Below are 18,924 nucleotides of genomic sequence, written 5' to 3' on the forward strand. Positions count from 1 at the left end.
AAAACCTTCCAGTTCTGTATAATTAACCCCATTGTGTTTTCTGTTAGCATTAAAGGGGCTGATCCTTTTCTAATCTTTATGTTTTTATGGTTTCTTAGGGCCTCACAAACACCTTTCAAACAAATAACTCTGGTCAGCAATTCAAGATGGAAATCTGGGGGCCAGGAGTCACTAAGAACAGTGGATTTTCTAGGTCTCATGGGTTCCAGGTTGTGCCTGGGGGGGGAAACCTCATCCTGCAAAGTAGCCCTTTGTCTTTCTGGCATCTTTAATTCTGTCTCCTCTGAGCTCTTCCGCACAGTCTATAAATATCCTCCAGTTCCTCCCACTTTAAAACAAAACAACACCAAAAATCCTCTCAGCCTTGCATTCCCACCCCCTCATCTTGTGTCATTTGGCTCTTTTTCTCTCAGTCTTTGCCTCCTCAGCAAAATTTCCCCAAAGCACTGCCTGCACTTCCTCTGGCCAAACCCTACTCAACCCCAGCTCCCTGCTGAGCCCCTACCTCCAGTTTGGCATCTGGGGTCCTCCTGAGCCAATCCCCTGATTTTCCTAACCCCATTAGGCACCATTCTGAGAACCTTTCCCCTGTACTGTTTGTTTTTATTTACTTTCAGGTTTATTGACTCTCAAAAGGAAGATAAAGGTTAAATAAGAATTAATAGTAGATGCTTTCAACTCGAATTTAAATGGTCTGCCTAGAACATTAGTTTTGCTCTCTTTGAAAACATTAGTAGCTGGGCATGGTGATTCATACTTGTGACCCCAGCAATGGATCTTGAGTTCAAGCCCAGCCTGGGTCATAAAGAAAATCCTCATCTCACAAAACAAATAAGCCCTGGGGAAAAAGATCCAGAAAGAATTCTACCTAGCAGTAACTAGACTAGAACTTTGTCTGATACATCACCCTATTTATGACTGGAGGAGGGGAATATTGTTTTTTAATGATCAAAGCCCACACCTTGCAAATTTATATGTCATCTTACAAGAGATTGGTAAGTCGCAAATGTCTGATAGAAAAGACGAACAGACTATGACCCATACAGACAAGTTGTTACCAATGCCAACTGTAACTCCAAAGGTCAGTTTTCTGGGACCATAGGACATTAATTAGGCTTGCATCAGACTTAGCCTTAGTTCAGCATTCTGAATGACAGCGGGCACCCTAGCATCCTCAGCATGTCTGTACTTCCGAGTTGAATGCAGTCCTTCCACAGCATTCCAAAACGGATGTAATTTACACCTTGACATTTTGAGATTTTGGAGGAAGATCTTGGAGGAAGTCAGCTTTTGCTTGGAAGTCATTGAGGCCTTGGGAGTTAATTGTTTTTTTTTTTTTGCTAAATAACCATTATAAAAGATTCTATAGTCAACAATCCTGATAGGGATCAACAATCCTACCCTGCAAGAGACCTGATAGGGACCCGACTACTGACCTTGTTATTAGCACCACGTTGGGTCACTCTACCAGGGGTGGTAGTCGTGGTAAGAGCTGTTGGGGGAAGGAGGGGTCTGTTGGGCCTCAAGCTTCCGGTCCCCTAGTGGTGTCAAAGACTGCAAGCCGTGCTTAGGAAAGGAGGCCTTAGTGGCCACGGCAGCCAGCAGCCGGAAGAGAAGCGACTACAACTCCGGAGCGGGGGCGGGGTGGGGCGGAGCGAGGGCAGAACCTCTATTGAGAAAACCAATCCTCTTGAGCCTAGCGTGAAGGACGGCGGGCTAGAGGCGTGGTTAAGGGCGGTGCATCTGGCAAAATAACCAATCACCTTGCCCTGGCTCCTTGAAGGGGGCTGGTCAGCAGTTCCTCCTCCGTCTCCGGGATACCTCGCTGCCGGCGCAGACGCATGAGACATTGTAATCTGCGCGTGCGCGTTCCGGCACTCCCGTGAGGCATTGGGGCGCGCGCGGTTGGAGACTGGCGGAGAGCATTTGCCCGGGCATCCTGAGGTAAGGGGCTCGCGTTAGGGGCTGGCGTGGCCGCCGCTACCGCTCTATAGCCTGCTTGAGGCATCGATAGAGGTCGCTGGGTCGGGGCGCAGGGTGTGTGGGAAGGCTGAGGCTTCGTGCCGGGGGGTGGGGGCGGAGGTGCTTGGCCGGTCATCGGGCTGGGGTTGGTAGCTTTATTTTTTTGGATGCTGTGGATAAAACTCAAGGCCTCAATCAAACTGGTGAAAAGTATACCCTTATCTGCTATTCATTTTTTAAAAACAGCAACTTGGTATTTTAGAGAGTATGTTTTATTAGAGCTTCTTAAGTGTCATAACTGGTTACTCAGAAACAAAAGCCAGCCCAGAGATTTTGCTATCAGAGTGTCAAAGATATAAGACCTGACATTGACTTTCTTTTGGCTCAAGTCGTGGTTCATTGTGCTCTGGTCGAAAACGCAACTTTTTATTTGATGAATAATGGGTACTTTGAAACCTGTCAACTTGTTCTGGTTTTCTCTGCATTAGGCTGGTTATGTCGATAGATGGAGTTGTTTGAATCTGATGAACGCTGATTGAGGTAAATAGTTGATTCTTCCTTTAAAAGGTAGGCACATTTCATTTCCCTAACTAGAAACGACAGGGGGAAACCTATTTTACGGAATGTAGTTTATTTTAAGTAATTTCATCATCGGGGAAAAAAATCAGGGTTTTTTTTATTGTTATATCTTCATTAATTAGATTCTTCATTATTGTTGTAGTGTCCTAAGCAAACATCCTAATTGCTTTTGTTTTTCCTTTGTTTTTGTCAGATATCGCCCCAGAATCTGCCTTTCACTTATGTAGCCTCTTGATTAAATTATCTGTATATTTAAAATGCATTTGCCTTGTTTGTGGTCTAATACTTATGTTTTTCCCCCACTAGGAAAACACATTATAGATTTTATTTTTTCCCTTTTTCTATGGACTTAATGTAAATGTGGTTTTTTGTTTTTCTGCTTGAACTTAGTTTTAAATTCATATCAAATACAAAAAGCAGGAGTAGTTAAACCATGAGTTGTGGGAAAGAATTTGTGGAAACACTGAAAAAAATTGGTTATCCCAAAGCTGATACTCTTAATGGAGAAGATTTTGACTGGCTGTTTGAGACTGTTGAAGATGAGTCATTTTTGAAATGGTTTTGTGGGAACGTGAATGAAAAGAATGTATTGTCTGAAAAAGAATTGGAAGCTTTCAGCGATCTTCAGCGATCAGGCAAGCCCATCCTAGAAGGAACAGCATTGGATGAAATTCTTAGAACCTGTAAAACTTTTGATTTGAAGACATGTAAACTGGATGACCAAGAGATACAGAAATTAGAGGATGAGGTTCAAACTCTGCAGAAATTAAATAACTCAAAAATTGAGCGACGGAATAAATACCAGTTAATGGCTTCTGAAACTAGCTACAAGTCTCTGGCATTAAATGCTAAACAGGAGGAAGCTGCTAAGAAGCTGAAGCAGAGGCAAGGGTCCCTAAATGCTGTGAATACCAAGCTCAGTAATGAACTCCAGGTTCTTACTGAGGGAATTAATAATTTGATGATGTTCTTTAGAAATTCTAACTTAAGTGAAAGGACAAATCCAATGGTGTTTTTATCACAGTTTTCCTTGGGAAAATATATAAGGCAGGAAGAGAGGAGCACAGCAGCCTTAACCTTATACACAAAGAAGCAGTTCTTTCAGGGTGTGCATGAGGTGGTTGAAAGTTCAAATGAAGAAAATTTTCAACTTTTAGATCTACAAACGTCATCTATTTGTGATAATGAAAAAATCCTTGGGGAGCGACGCCTGGAGATGGCTAGACTGCAGATGGCATGCATCTGTGCCCAACAACAGCTCATATACTTGAAAACAAGTAATTTGAACATGAAGTCAAGTATAAAATGGGCAGAAGAGAATCTTCATAGCTTAACCAATGAGGTAAACATAAGAAATCAGGCTGAATTCATATTGTAGTTGTTAGAACAATAGAGTTTAATATTGCTACTACTTTAGAAAAGGGGGAATCTAATTTTAATTTTATATTTGCTCAGTACTTATTTACAGATGTGTTTCATACAAATATATTATTAATCATATTACTAGAATTTAGTAATTTTATCCTCAGTCATATTACCGAACTAATTTTGGAAAAAAAATCCTAATTTGAGTTATGAATTTGAAAATTGTGTCATTTCAAATACAGATTAAACTGGGGTTTTTCTTTTATGTTATATACCAAGGAAACTACTTGCTTGACTGTGGGTATTCTGCCTTGTTTCCTCTGTCAAGAAGATGGTATTAATAGGTCCAGGATTCAGTGCAATGAATTTCTCTTGTTGAGAATATGTATATATATTGTAATTGTTAATCTGCACTTTTTAGAAGCTTGCTTTCTTGATAATATAACCAATTTGAATAAAAACATAGAGGTTTCTGAATCAATACATGCATTAAATTAGTTACTACAATAGAAAAAATTTGAAGTAATAAAATAAGTCTGGTAAGTCTGTGTACTATAATCAGCTCATGGACTAAGAAAATACCTACCACATTTAAGAAAAACTAAAATCTTCCTTTGTTATAGTGAGTAATATACTTTTTAAAGTTTTGATTAAAATAATGATGAGCTGTAGTTTGTTGGCCATTGTTGTGTACATATATAGTGTAGAGGCACTGAAGTTCAGTAGTTTATGCTGACTTTTCTCTTGACTTAGTTCATATTTTCCATTAAAGCTAGTTTTGGCTTATACTAATAAGTTAGTTTGTATTCATTGCATATATTATCTGGCCACCTAAAACAAAAAATGAAAATAATTTTAAAATAAAAGTTTAACCTACAGTTTAAAATGTTACTGCTTACTTTGTGTAGGTTATTGCTAAAGACAATTTGGATGCAAAAATTTCTAGCTTGAACAGTGAGATTATAAAACTTGAAGAACAAATCACTCATGTAAAAGACAAAATTTTGCCTGCTGTGGTAAAAGAGAATGCCCAGCTGTTGAACATGCCAGTTGTGAAGGGCGATTTTGATCTACAGATTGCTAAACAAGATCATTATACAGCAAGACAAGAGTTTGTGTTAAGTGAGTTGATAAAGCAGAAGGCGTCGTTTGAGCTTGTCCAGTTATCGTATGAGATTGAGTTGAGGAAACATTGGGATACAAATCGGCAACTGGAGAGTTTGGTTCAGCAACTCAGTCAGAGAAACACGGTGCTCTGCCAGCACTTAGCATTGCTAACAGACCTGCCAGCATCTGAGCAGTTAAATTCAAGGACTCCCATTGACACCAAAGATCATTCTACTCATAGGTATGTATGTTATAGTCATGGCTTCCTTAGCATGTTTTTCTTTTAATTTTGTGAAATGCTAGAGAGTTGGAACAGAAATTTTAAAGGTTTAAAAATTACTTGTATTCTGATTTGGCCTTTCTGCTTTTCTTTTTTCCTTTAAATTTTTTGTTCTCTTTCTGTTCATGTTAGGTCTGACTGTAGGGACTTGAGAGATGAAGTCAATGAGTTGGGAATAAAGTGATAAAATATTTCACTTTTAGACACCTAGATTTGGCAGCTTTGTATCGTAGATATTGCTGGGCATGATACTGATTGTCTGATGAGGTAGATTTCTAAAATGAAAGCTGGCCCTTCCTGGATAGCTAAGCCATTGATGATAACAGGGTACTGGAATTAAAAGCTGAAAGTATTAGACCTCAAAAGTCTGTAATCTGCCCGATGTGGTGGCTCATATCTGTAATCTCAAGCACCTAGAAGTCTGGGACAGAGCTATACTAAGTTTGAGGCCTTTGTGGGCTATGTAATAAGAGCATTCAGCAAACACTTGTGTTTGAAATCCTCTGTGGTGATGGGATTATCTATTTAATTTCAACTTTCTGGAAGCTGGGCAGGAGAATCTTGAGTTTGAGGTCAGCTTGGGATACATAGCAAGAATTCTAGGACAGCCTGAGTTGCACAAAGAGACTTTGTATTTTAAAGAAAGAATGTATTGTCATGGAGACTGGGGAGGGCTGGGGAGATAGCTCAGTCACTGTGGTGCTTGTGTTCAAGTTTGAGAACCTAAATTTGATCCTCTAGAAACTACATAAAAAAGCCAGGTGCAGTGGCACACTGCTGTCATCTCTACACTGGAGAGGTAGAGGAGGAAGGATCCCTGGTGCTTGCTGGTTAGCCAGTCTCATGGAATGGGTGAGCTCCAGGTTCGTGAGAGACTTAAAAGTGAGGCAGAAAGTGGTTGAGGAATACCACCACCATCTTGGGCTCATCGTGTGCATGTGGACACACACACACATTTTGTACGCTACTCCTCCTTTTTTTTGGTAGGATCAGAACAACATACTTTAACTTTTAATCCCAGAATTTGGGAAGCAGAGGCAGATGGATCTCTGAGTTTGAGTCCAGCCTGGTCCACAAAGCAAGATGGACAGCCAGGACTCCAGAGAAATCCTATCTTGGGGGAAAAAAGATCTATGTGTGTAAACAGAGAGAGAGGAAGCTATGTGTTGATGTATGTATATTATGAGTAAAAAGAGCATGTAATTTTGTAAGGCACGTGTAACATGCTGCGTTAGATTTATCTTTTGTCTTATAGGCTGATGGGTTTTTTTTTCTGCCATTAAGTGCAATGTTAAAATGGTTTTGTTAATTAGCAGAATTTTTACCAACTGAATACTGAACAAAGTAAAATAGCCAGTTTGTTGTGAATGGCCATTTATATAGGTCTTATGTTTTTAGTTTTTCTCTTTTAATCCCACCACAATTTTGTAAAATAAGCATTAAAGATTGGTTTTTCCTGTGTCACTGTTGCTGCTGCTATATCATAGATGGATTCTGTAAAAGAAGTATTTCGGGACATATCATTGAAACTCACTTTGAAGTAAACTAATGTCAGTTAAGAATGAAGATGAAGTTTATATCTAAAATATGGAAGATGGAGAAACTGGAAATTCAGATATTTCTTTTAAAGAATTATTTATCTTTTGAGATAGTATTTTATTGGCTTTGAATTTGCTATGTAGCCTTGAGCCTCTAATTCATCTACCTTAGTTTCCTAAGTGCTTGGATGACAGGGTTTTACAGTGTACTCAAATTTTGATATTTCTTCTCCAAAGTATTATTATACCTGAGATGGTTTCAATTGCTCAATATTAGAAACACATAAATTACTACTTTTCAGTTATTAATTAGCTATCACTATCTGTTTCCCAGTTTTTGGTGGGTTATAATTTTGAAAACTAACTTGAATATTTTTCTCTTTAATTTTAATTAAATTTAATTAATTTTCATTCTCTTTAATATTTTGTATTTTAGGCTTTATCAACTTTTAGAAGGTGACAATAAAAAAAAAGAATTGTTTATAACCCATGAACACCTGGAGGAAGTGGCTAAGAAATTGAGACAAGATGTTTCTCTAATACAAGATAAGTTGACAGTATCTAATCAAGAGCAGTTTTTCTTTTTGTCTAAACTGAATACTGAGGTGGACATGCTTTGTGATGTTTTGTATCATGGAGGGAATCAGCTATTGCTTTGTGATCAGGTGAGTGTTTACCTAGAAACTTAAAATGCTCTAAAAATTCTGTTTATTGTTAAGGGCTGGAGAGCTGGCTCAGTAGTTAAGAGCACATGCTGCTCTTGTAGAGAACTCACATTGCCTTCCTAGTACCCACATGGCATATGGTGGCTCACAACCATCTGTAACTCTGGTTCTGATGTCCTCTGCTTTTGTGAGTACCAGGCACACATATGGTACCTGCCAACAAAAATACTTATTCAACTGAAAAAAATTAAAACTTTAGAAAAATGTTTCTTATGAAAAATATGAGAAAAATATTACCCTATTTCATACAATATTTACTTGAATTTGAGACACAGTCTTGCTCTTTGGCCTATGCTGGCTTCCAACTCAAATCTTCAGGTGCTAAGATTATGGGATTATGCCACTATATAAAAATGTTATAATTTTTTTAACTCCTGATTTTATTTTATTTTTCAGATAATTTTGAGTTTCGTGAATTTTATAAATTTGAAAATTTATAAAATTTTCAGCCACTATAAAATGATATATAATATTGATGCTATGTTAAGAAAAAAAAAACATGTTATTTTAAGCAAATAGAGGATTGTCTTTCTGTATTTAAAATCTGTATATGTATGGTACATGCTTTTTCTTTTTTCCTTTTTTTTCACATTATAGAATATATATATAAACAACACATGAATATAACAAGGCAGATTGAATACATAATACTATACCAAGAATTCATATAATATAGCAAACATAAAACATAGGGAGATTTTGGAGAAAGGTTTGTCAAATATAAATAGTAGATGGAGGAAAAGAAACAGTCATATGTAATGAGCTAGAACCTGAGCCTACTTTTCAGCTTCTTAGTTTATGGTGTCTGTCCATTCTTTTGTTGAATCAATTATTTCTGAACAGAACAGGATTTAAATCATATTATAACAAATCTTGAACACAGTTTTGAAAAGTAATTGCCAGTAGAAAATATAGCACCAGAGGAAGAAGCAAACTAAAATTATGTAACACCTCATGAATTTGCATGTTATCCTTGTACAAGGCCATGCTAAACCCTGTATTGTTGTATGCGCTGATGAAGTGAGCACAGTACATAATTTTTCTAATGGAATTCCCCAACCTTTTTTGAGGAGCACTGTCTTTGAGTTTTATTATATAGGTAAATTAGATTGTGTATTAACTTCTCTGTGTTTTCAAACTTTATATGCATTCAATTGGATATTTTATTAACTTGTTTGTTCTTATTCTTTGTTTTAGTTATTTATTTAAACCCTGGCCTGAGGCTTCAACCCCACCTTTGGTATTTAAGTTGCTGGATGAAAGGCACACTGATATCCTTTATATTTACAATAGGCCTTAAACTACATAAGAGCCGGGCAGCTTCCTACCCTCTGTGTTGTTAAGAGTCTATTTTCCTAACAATAACCCTGCGTTATTAATAACTTACTATTTACTGTCTTTCATCTGGGCTGCTCTTAATTCCAATTGGCTAGTCCTCAGGGTTAAGTTCTTATGGTTTACCTGACTTATGGCAGCTTCTTCCTCCTCCTCTTCTTCCTCCTCCTCCTCTTCCTCTTCCTCTCCTTTTCATTGTGGTCCTCTCCAACCCTAAGCTCTGGAAACCTGAACCCCACTTTTGTCTCTTCTGCCCAGCATTTTTATTTACCAATCAGAAATAACCTGGGAGCAGGGTCACTCAGGGTCTTTCAGTCTCTCATGTCTCTGGGACAACCAGTTTTGGGGGCCCAGATTAGCATTAGAATACAAACAGCATAAAGCCAACCTACTACATTTCTCCCTTTTTGCCCAAGTAAAAAGGCTCTTAATAGTAACAAACAATACATACTAGGAACTATTTTGAAACAATTATGAAAATTATTAAGTATGAATTAAATTTAAAAGTCCAGTCTGTATTTTGTAACTTAGGTAAGGTATTTAACCATCTGTCTTATCTCAATGAGTTTACAATTTTGTACCTAAATCATCTTCTGTTTTAACTTGTATTACCATCCTAAAACTATCTTTTCAAATCTAGAACTTTAATGTTAAACAAGTTAAGTTTAATCGTGAGACTATAACTATCTAGTTTTCAGCCCTGTCAGAGATTTCAGAAGTGACTAAATATTACCCGAGTATGCAGGAAGCACAAAGACACAGCTTCCAAAACTATAGAAGTGACAGAAACAGCTTGACAGCTTGAATAGTTCCCAACATTTCTTATAATGGCAAAGCACCTATCTTTAGCCTTTTGGCCCAGAACATCTGACAGACCTTATGGACAGTATACTGCAGATAAAATTAGGGCATTTCTTGCCTGGTGGCTAGCTTTCCACAGTTGAAGCAACTCCACATGGGGATACTGATATTCATCACCTCTTTGAAGTAGAATGGTGATATTGTCAGGTGCACACATGTCTCATAGTCAAAAGATATTTTAATAATGAAATAACATTGTTACATTCTTTGGCTCTCTGGTGCCTTTGAAAACCATCTACCTACATATAGCATAGCTGAATTGTTAAATATTGGTTACTTTTAGCTGTTTACTATATGAATAACCTTGAAAACATTTTATAGTAATTAACTAAATTAGAATCTAATATGACCATGAGTTTGATGATCTGACCATTACTTGCTTTGCATAATTATCTTAAACAGTTTGTTAAATAGCAGCTATTAAAAGGAAGTCTTGTTTCTTAAATGGGTTGCATGTACAGCTATCTAAGAGTAACAAAATTAGTTTAAAATTTTATATCAGTATATAAAGATACCAATGAAAACTTTAACTTGTATCAATATATAAATTCTTTATCAATGTAAGAAAATATAACTTCGGTTCTGCATCAAAATAAAAAGATTACTAGCATCTCAAGATTACGGCTATAAAATGTTATATTTAAGAGTAAATTTAATAATCCATCCCCATTTATCTAATTTGTTATACTATTACTATATCCCCCTTTTTTCAACTCCCTTCCCTTTACCTAAGAAAGAAAGAAGGATAGAGAAGAGGAAAGGAAATTAGAAATGTGAGTCTAAACTCTCTGTTTTGTTTCTTCTCTGTCCAGAACAATAATTGATTGTAAATTATCCCTTAAAAGTGGCAACATTTTCTAAAATGACCAAAACTGGACACCCCAAATTAAGGGATTAGGGTGATGATTTTCTTATGATTGCTTCCTGTTGAATTGAGGCAAGGGATTCCTTTTGGGAGGGAGACAAGAAAAATAGAAAAAAATGGTTAGTCTCAAGAAAGCTAGCTGTAGCATTTGCTGTCCAGTCTCTGTATATTGAGAAAGTTCACCTTAACTGAAGTCTTGACTGGAACCATCTGAAAGGCTGGATGAACTGGGATCATAGGGGATTAGTAATCCTTTCTGGAACTGTTCAGGAAGCAAGTGTCTGGAAACAGCATCAGCTGAGGTAGGATCAGGCAGGGAGCTGGAACAGTTAAGTCATTTTAGCATTCCTGAGAGTGAATCTTGTCAGAGCTGTCCTTTTGGTATTTTATTTTGTAACATATGAACTTTATAACCAATATTTAGTTCTATAAAGATATTTGTATGTATTATGCACAGTACATAGATGAGTTATTTCTTGTTTGAGCGTATGAAAGACAACTGTCTTTTTTTATGAGTTCAGTCAATAGCCACATTGTAATAAATCTTTATTCATACCATATAAAAGGATGACATGGTGAATTTGAGGATTCTGTAACCAACAAGGTTTATAGGCTGAAGTTTTTGGATAGAGACATTTTTAGGTCTTAGCCAGTTTCAGGACTGCTTCCATGTAGATGGATCAGCAAATCATGTTACCTGTCCTGTTTGGTCTTCTTGATTTCTTTTTTTTCCTTCCTATCTGAAACCAAGATCTTCAGCTGGTCTTCCTCGGTCATGTCTGATTTATAGTACTTTGGAAGGAGTCCAAAGCCTAATTTTTCTTTCCTGTTTTAGCACCTTAGGCCAACCCACTATAACCCTGTACTTAGTATTCAGTCATTGAGGCTTTTGATAAAACCTAGGGCCTTCTACATGCTAGGGAAGAACTTCATTGAGGTACAACCCTAACAGTTTTTTTTAAACAGGTCTCATATGCTCAGGGTAGCCTTAAATTCACTTTGTAGCTCAAACTGGCCCTAAACCTGTAGTGTTTCTTTTGTTTATAGAATGCTGGATTACAAACATCTTCCCAGTGACTAGCATTTGCTTGTTTTCATTTCCTTTCCGTTTGTTTGTTTGTTTTGAGACAGTGTCTCACTGTATATTCCTTGCTCAACTATGTAGATCAGGCTAGCCTGAAGCTCAAAGAGATCTGTCTGCCTCTGCTTCCCCAGTGCTGGGATTAAAGGTGTGTGCCACCATACCTGGCATGTACATATTATTTTTGAAACCCATCTACGTAGACACATCAGTTTTCTCTTTTATATAATTACTGTTTTATTATATAAAATTTCATAATTACCTGTTTTCTGGACAGATGTTAAAATAATTTCTAGTTTTCTGTGCTTAGTTTTTGTGTTAGTAATTCATATATACCTAATAGAAGCAACTTAAAGTGGAAACGATTTATTTGGCTCAAGGTTTCAGAGAGTTTAATTCATGATCATGGACCCCATGTGCTTAGACAGAACATCATAGTGGCAGAAGAGGGTCTCATTTTGATCACAGGAAGCAGGAAGACACTCATCACTCTGCCTCTCAGACCCTGTCTGTCTGTCTGTCTCTGTCTCTGTCTGTCTCTGTCTCTTTCTCTCTCTCTCTCTCTCTGTCTCACTAGAAGAAGTCTTTTAAGATGATGACAGACATTTTTTTATCTTATTTTTAAAGTTATACTTATTTGTGTGTTGTGTGGGTGCATGTGTTCCTTAGTGCACAGTTGAGATCAGGACAATTTATAGGAGTTGGTTCTCATCTTTCTACTATATGGTCCCAAGGAGTGAACTCAGGTTGTCAAGCTTTTAGGTGTAGGTACCATTATCTACTGAGGGTCTCTCTGGCCCATTAGTTTGTTACACTTGAACATATATATTTTTTTATTATTATTTTTTACAGTCCAGCCATTGCTCCCCTCCTGGTCCCCTCTCCTACAGTTTCTCATCCCATTTCTCCTCCCCATTGTCTCCAAGAGGATGTCCCTCCCCAAGCCTTCCTACTCCCTGGAACCTTAAGTCTTTCAAGTGCGGCTTCTCTCACTGAGGCCAGACCAGGCAGTCCTCTGCTGTATATGTGTCAGGAACCTCAGACTAGCTCGTGTATGCTATATAGTTAGTGGTTCAGGGTCAGAGAGATCTCAGGGGTCTGAGTTAGTTGAGATTGTTGGTTTTCCTATGGGGTCACTCTCCTCTTCAGCTTCTTCCAGCCTTTTCCTAATTCAATCACAGGGGTCCCCAACGTCAGTTCAATGGATGGGTGTAAGTGTCTGCACTAGGTACCTATCTGTAAGCACATCATAGCATCAGTAATAATGTCAGGCCTTGGAGTCTCTTACCTTCCAGGTCTCAGGTACTTTCTAGAGCCTCCTCCTCTTCCCCAAGGTTGCATAGTTTTATTTATTCTGCTGGCCCTCAGGGCTTCTTTTCTGTCTCCTACCCCGCCCCCATCCAATACCTGATCATGTTCCCTCCCTCCCCTGCTCCCAGGTCCCTTTCCCCCTCTGTCTCCCTTGATTTTTTTTCTTCTCCTTCCAAGTGGGATTGAAGCATCCTCATTTGGGGCTTTCTGCTTGTTAACCTTTTTTGGGTCTGTGGATTGTATCCTTGGTATTCTATACTTTTTTGGCTAATATCCACTTATTAGTGAGTACATTACCATGCATGTCCTTTTGGATCTGAGTTATTTGGATGATAGTTTCTAGTTCCATTCATTTGCCTGCAAAACTCATGATTTCCTTGTTCTTAATAGCTGAATAGTATTTCATTGTGTAAATGAACCACATTTTCTGTATCCATTCTTCTATTGTGGACATTTGGGTTGTTTCCAGCTTCTGTTTCAGCTTCACTAATAAAACTGCTTCGCTTTTTAAATTTCCTTTTTTTTTTAATTTTTAAAAAATTTCCTAGAGACTTGTTAAAATCCTTTAAATGCCAACAGCGAAGAAATCAACTTTATTAAACATTAAGGCTTTAACAAGTCTGAGTTCTTAAGCAGAATTATGTATGTTAGCATGGTTTTCATTAAGTAATTTGTGTAACTTCATTTTATAGGACAGAAAAAAAGATTTTGTGAGGCAGGTTGTTTTTTTTTTTTTTTTTGTTTTTAAAATGGTTGAAGAAAAGCAGCATGCCACTGTGGATTTTTATTGTCAATGTGATTATATAATACAGTCAAATAATCTACATTACCATTTCATGAGACCCCAGGAAGATTATGGCCTCATGTATCCTTTCGTCAATGTGGAGGTAGACATAAATCAATAGTTGATGGTCTGGCTGATGTCCCAAAATTCACCTCACTTATATTTCTAGTTCTTCAGGTGATGTGAATAAACTATTCATTCACCTAGCTGAGGCTCACCAATGACAGAAATGAATAAAGAATTCCACCCGAGTCTAGTTTGGTGAACCAGTGAGTTTAATTGCAAATAACAGGTTTTAAATGAGAGGCCAATTACTGGAGCATAGGCAGTTAACTTATTGGCAACTTTACTACCTAGAAAAGTCTCCCTCCCAGCTGTTAACTTGGCTCTATATTCTCTTGGAGAGACAGGAGGAAGTGCTTCCTGAAGCCCTCCCACTCCCTTAACAAAGCATTTGTGGGTCCATACTGAAGCAGTTGTTTGTTATTAGACTTCATTTCAAGGCTTTTCCTGCATTCATATGTTTCAGGCACAGATTAAGTTACAATGAAGTTTCATTAATAAGACCTTCTAGAGAAAGTTTTTGTTCATTGTTTTTGTGTCAATAGTTATAATACAGTGTTTGATATAAGGTAGGCATTTAATAATATTTGTTGGTTATTTGAAGACATGGAATAGATCAGGTACTTTTTAGGAAGTGAGAGTTTGCATTGAGTCAATTCAGAATTACCTATTAGATGTTATCTGGTGGAAACTTCTTGTTTGCTTTTTTGTTGGTTTGCTTGACATAGGGTCTCTTGATGCAGTACAGGTTAGTGTGGAACTCACTATGTATCCAGTCTGACCTTAAACTTATAGCAGTCCTGCCTCAGCTTTCCAACTACTGGGATTACAGACATGAGTACATGCCCAAAACTTTTCATTGCATTTATTTTTGTGTGTGGAGTGGTGCACACATGTCTAAGATCAGAGGACAATTGGAAGTCTATTGCTTCTTTCAAGCTTGTAGATTTGGGGATCAAATAGGTCATTAGGCTTGATAGCAAGCACCTGTATCCACTGAGCCATCTCTTCAGCACAATAATCTTTAATTACAGATTTTTGGGTTTTTTGTTTGTTTGTTTGTTTGTTTGTTTGTTTACAAGTTTAATTTTTAAATTGTAAAAGGGGGTTTTTATCTCTTGCCCCCCCTTTTTTTAAAGATCTATTTTATATATGTGAGTACACTGTAGCTGTCTTCAGACACACCAGAAGAGGGCATCAGATCACATTACAGATGGTTGTGAGCCACCATATGGTTGGTGGGAATTGAACTCAGGACCTCTGGAAGAACAGTTAGTTCTCTTAACCACTGAGCCATTTCTCCTTAAAGACAGGATCTCACTGTGTAGTTCTGGCTGGTTTGGAATTAATTATGTAGATCTGGTTAACCTGGAACTCAGAGATATTTCTGCCTCTGCCTCCTAGCATTGAGATTAAGAGTGTGTGATACCGGTTTTTATTATGAGGGATTATTAAATCAGAGATTTCCTTTTAAATTATACTTTAAATTTCTAGTTGGTGTTTGGAATAAAGTTCTTGAAATAAAAGTGTTTTCTTCCCATTTTAGGAGTTAATGGAGCACTTTCATCAAGTTGAATCTCAGTTGAATAAACTAAATCATCTCCTTACTGATATTCTTGCTGATGTGAAGACAAAAAGAAGAATTTTGGCAACTAATAAATTGCATCAAGTGGAAAGAGAATTATATGTATATTTTTTTAAAGATGAAGATTATCTAAAAGATGTTGTGGAAAATTTAGAAAACCAGTTAAAAATTAAGTCCTCGGGTCTTAAAGACTGAAGACTTCTAAAAATGGAACCTTAACTATGTCTGCTGTTTTGTAAAATACTGGACTATATCCAATAAACTCCAAATTTTCTTTACATTTATTTGTATGCAGGGAGGGATGTGTGTGTTGTGGTCTTGCACGTTAGTATGCACCATGATGGCTTTGTGAGATATGAGAACAACTTGGAGGAGTCTCTTTAACCATGAGAGCTCTGGAAGTGGAAATCAGGTCATTAGTCTTGGGGGCAGTGACTAGCCCATCTTGTCAGCCTCAGTGCTACTAAGTTTATAAGTTTAAGGTCAATGGAACTTTTTATTTTAGTAGATTCAATGTTAGGTTGAACTTCCCTAATCTGAAATTTTTAAGTGGTCCCAAATCTGAAACTTTATAAGTAACTGGGATGATTCCATGGGTGAAAAATTCTACTTTTAATCTTACACAACAGGTCAGAGTCACAAAACAGATAGGAAAAACTATAAAACAACCATCAGTTTGTCTGAAATATAAATTAATTTTACATTTCATCTTGGGTTCTATCCCTAAGATATCTAATTGTATATGTACAAAAATTAAAATATCTGAAACACTTTGGTCCCACACATTTAGGATAGGGGATGTTTAGTTTGCATCAGTTTGGGTGTTAACCGCTGTAACTGTGTTCAAAGTGAAGGTGCTGTGCTTTTGAAGCACTGGCTAGCCAGACAGCTTGAATGTAAGATATCTGCTTACTGTTGCTCTCTCTGAATTCATGATCCTGCATTGACTAAGCCTGGATCATCAGCATGCATCACCACATTAAACTGCCTATCAGTTATCAGATGCTCCAAAAGAGCTCATTTTATATTTGTGTTAAATACTAAATACCTCAAGGGATCAGCTGTAATAATTACCTCTAAGAATATTCTTTACCTTTGGTAGATGGAATGCCAGTCTTAAAAATGACATCTCAGAAAGTTTTATGGTCATTTGTAGAAAGAAAATAATGTGGGAAAATAAACTAACTGCTGCTTTCCTGGTAGGTGATAGCAAAATTGTTTTCTATTGGTGCCAGGTAATTTAGATGTGTGAACCGGGTGCTTGTTCTATACTTTTCACCTAAACCTTTACCTGCTCAGGGACCAGTAGGGTGTGTCAGTGACAAGATGGCAAGTTGTCTGCTTTGATGACCCAAGTCATTTTAATTTCTATATTTATAGTCAGAGTCATATGCTTAAAAATTAACAATAGGTAGTTTTTGGAACTGAGGAGTATATAAGTATACTTTTTACTTCATAATTGGTTAATTAGAAAGTGAGGTTTATGGTTTTGGTTTTTTTCCCTCCAAGACAGGGTTTCTCTGTGTAGTCCTGGCTGCCCTGGAACTAGCTCTATAGACCAGGCTGGCCTTGAATTCAGAGGTTAACTTGCCTCTGCCTCTCTAGTGCTGGGATCAAAGATGTGTGCCACTACCACCCAGTGAGTTGACTTAAATTTAGGTCTTAAACATACCAAGTAAAGGCTCTCTCTACCAGTGAGCTCTATTCCTAGAGGTGTTTTGTTTGTTTGTTTGTTTTTAAACTTTAAAAATATTAGAGACTGGGTCTTGTTAAGTTGCCTAGGCTGTCCTTGAATTTTCTATGCATAGTCAAGCTTCAACTGTTTTTCTTCTGCCTTAGCCTCCCAGTTCAGCCTGCATCAACATATCTCACTTCTCATTTTTCAATCCTATTTGTGTTACATAATCGAAACCTACTTCTAGTAGTTACTAATACCTTTAAAATAATGTACACAAATCCTTTTAAAGTCTTAAAATTAATATATGGGTACTTATCTTATATTTAGGACTTTATGAAAATGGAAAATTATGAGGCATATGTAGGTTTTGATCACTGTGAGACACCCCTCTCCACTGTTGCTCAGAAGATTATGTCTGCTATGCGTTCAGGTGATTTAATGGCTTCTAGGAATGAGGGAGAGAGTACAAAGAGTAAGTAATTTTACAAGCCTTCCTTTTATTGTCTTGAATGTTAATTACTTTAAAGACTAAGACTTAAGTGAAATGAATATTATAAATTATTCCATAGAACTTTATATTTTGTAGGGACTTTTGTTACCTACAAAGGAAGTGGTTTCCAATATGCTCACTCCCTCCCTGCCTTCCCCATTCATTGTGACCACATTGCTTGCTGAATTCAAAGTCCTTTAATCCTGTTGTTTTAATACACACTTCTTGTTTCAGGTATTTTAGTATCTTCAAAGAAGAGGAGCTCTTTTATAATGCCTCTTGCTTGACTGTCAGATTATTGAATGTATACATAGTAGTTGCTGTTGTATATGGTCATAAGAGAAGTGTTTCTGTCATTACACTGCCATAAAATGTGTAAACTCTAGGTACCAGAGAAGAATGTGTCTGTGGGCTTATAGCCTGTGGTATAATAGTAAAAAACTGTGGCATATATTCTCAGGTTCAGGAAAGGTTTGTAGCAAGTGGTTTCTCTTTTTAAACCAGCAAAGCCAGTAATTTGTGGCGTATTTCTTTTCATACAGAGTAAGTTATAAGTGATACTAAATTAGGATTTAAGATAAAATCATTAAGAGTATCACCAAGTATTAGCACAAATGCTGTCCATAAACACATTTTCTCTGTTAAGAGACAATTGTACTTGAGGCTGGAGAGATGGCTCAGTGAAAAAGAGACAAAAGGCTTGAGCAGTTCAATTTGAATCTCTTGTACTCAGATGGAAAAGCCAGCTACATGTGCCTGTAACCTCATTATTGGAGACAGAAGCAGGTAGATCTAGGGAGTTCACTGGCCGGCCAACCTAAGTGAAAATTACTGCTTACGTTGCTAGAATCTCAATTTTCCTCAAAATCCTCTCTTTGTTCAAACACCACCACTACCTGACTTACTACAACTTTTATAATGAAAGACATTTTATATTGCTGCAAAGACCTTTTTGTCAGAGATTACTTATCTATCTGTAGGGATCTATACTTCTCATCTGAGGTACACAGATCTGTGCATGGCCCAGTTTCTTTGCATCAGGTCCTTGTCAGCAAAGTGTGAGCTCAGATAGTGAGTGCCCTTCCAAGGCATGTTTGAAGACAATCAACTTTCTTGTAAATTGGATTACCAGTTGGAACTCAGAATAATTTCTCTTCAATTCTAATGTAAATAAAAGTATCTTAGGGGGTAAATAATGTGCCAGAAGGACCCTGAACCTGTGAATGCTCCATAAAGCAGCTTTACCACCAACTGAGACTTTGTATCTCAGAATATAAAAGAAATGTACACTTTGTTCTTTAAGCCATTATATTAG

At 37.2% G+C, this 18,924-nt stretch overlaps 2 protein-coding genes across 4 annotated transcripts in view; both read left to right on the forward strand.

The window, feature by feature from the left end:
- Positions 1 to 1,892: 1,892 nt before the first annotated feature.
- The window catches only part of POLN (DNA polymerase nu), a gene marked incomplete at its 3' end in the record, with an annotated part of 145,705 nt that continues 128,673 nt past the window's right edge, over positions 1,893 to 18,924 (forward strand). Inside the window, exons 1-3 of the mRNA XM_080938973.1 lie at positions 1,893 to 1,944; positions 2,451 to 2,502; positions 17,447 to 17,591. Of these exons, the coding sequence (XP_080795099.1) occupies positions 17,453 to 17,591 (139 nt within the window). The 5' untranslated portion in view covers positions 1,893 to 1,944; positions 2,451 to 2,502; positions 17,447 to 17,452. The remainder of the gene's footprint in view (positions 1,945 to 2,450; positions 2,503 to 17,446; positions 17,592 to 18,924) is intronic.
- Positions 1,917 to 15,732, forward strand: HAUS3 (HAUS augmin like complex subunit 3). Of its 3 annotated transcripts, none has more exons than XM_080938980.1 (6): positions 1,917 to 1,944; positions 2,451 to 2,529; positions 2,848 to 3,883; positions 4,815 to 5,254; positions 7,268 to 7,496; positions 15,403 to 15,732. In XM_080938980.1, exons 3-6 carry the CDS (start codon positions 2,975 to 2,977, stop codon positions 15,634 to 15,636), a joined length of 1,812 nt encoding a protein of 603 aa, XP_080795106.1. In that variant the 5' UTR covers positions 1,917 to 1,944; positions 2,451 to 2,529; positions 2,848 to 2,974; the 3' UTR covers positions 15,637 to 15,732. The 3 variants fall into 3 exon arrangements, with proteins under 3 accessions (XP_080795106.1, XP_080795107.1, XP_080795108.1); XM_080938981.1 differs by having other exon boundaries at positions 1,920 to 1,944; positions 2,451 to 2,502; XM_080938982.1 differs by lacking the exons at positions 1,917 to 1,944; positions 2,451 to 2,529 and having other exon boundaries at positions 2,747 to 3,883.

This window comes from Micromys minutus (assembly GCF_963924665.1).
Source record: "Micromys minutus genome assembly, chromosome: 1".
In the NCBI taxonomy this organism is placed as follows: Eukaryota; Metazoa; Chordata; class Mammalia; order Rodentia; family Muridae; genus Micromys; species Micromys minutus.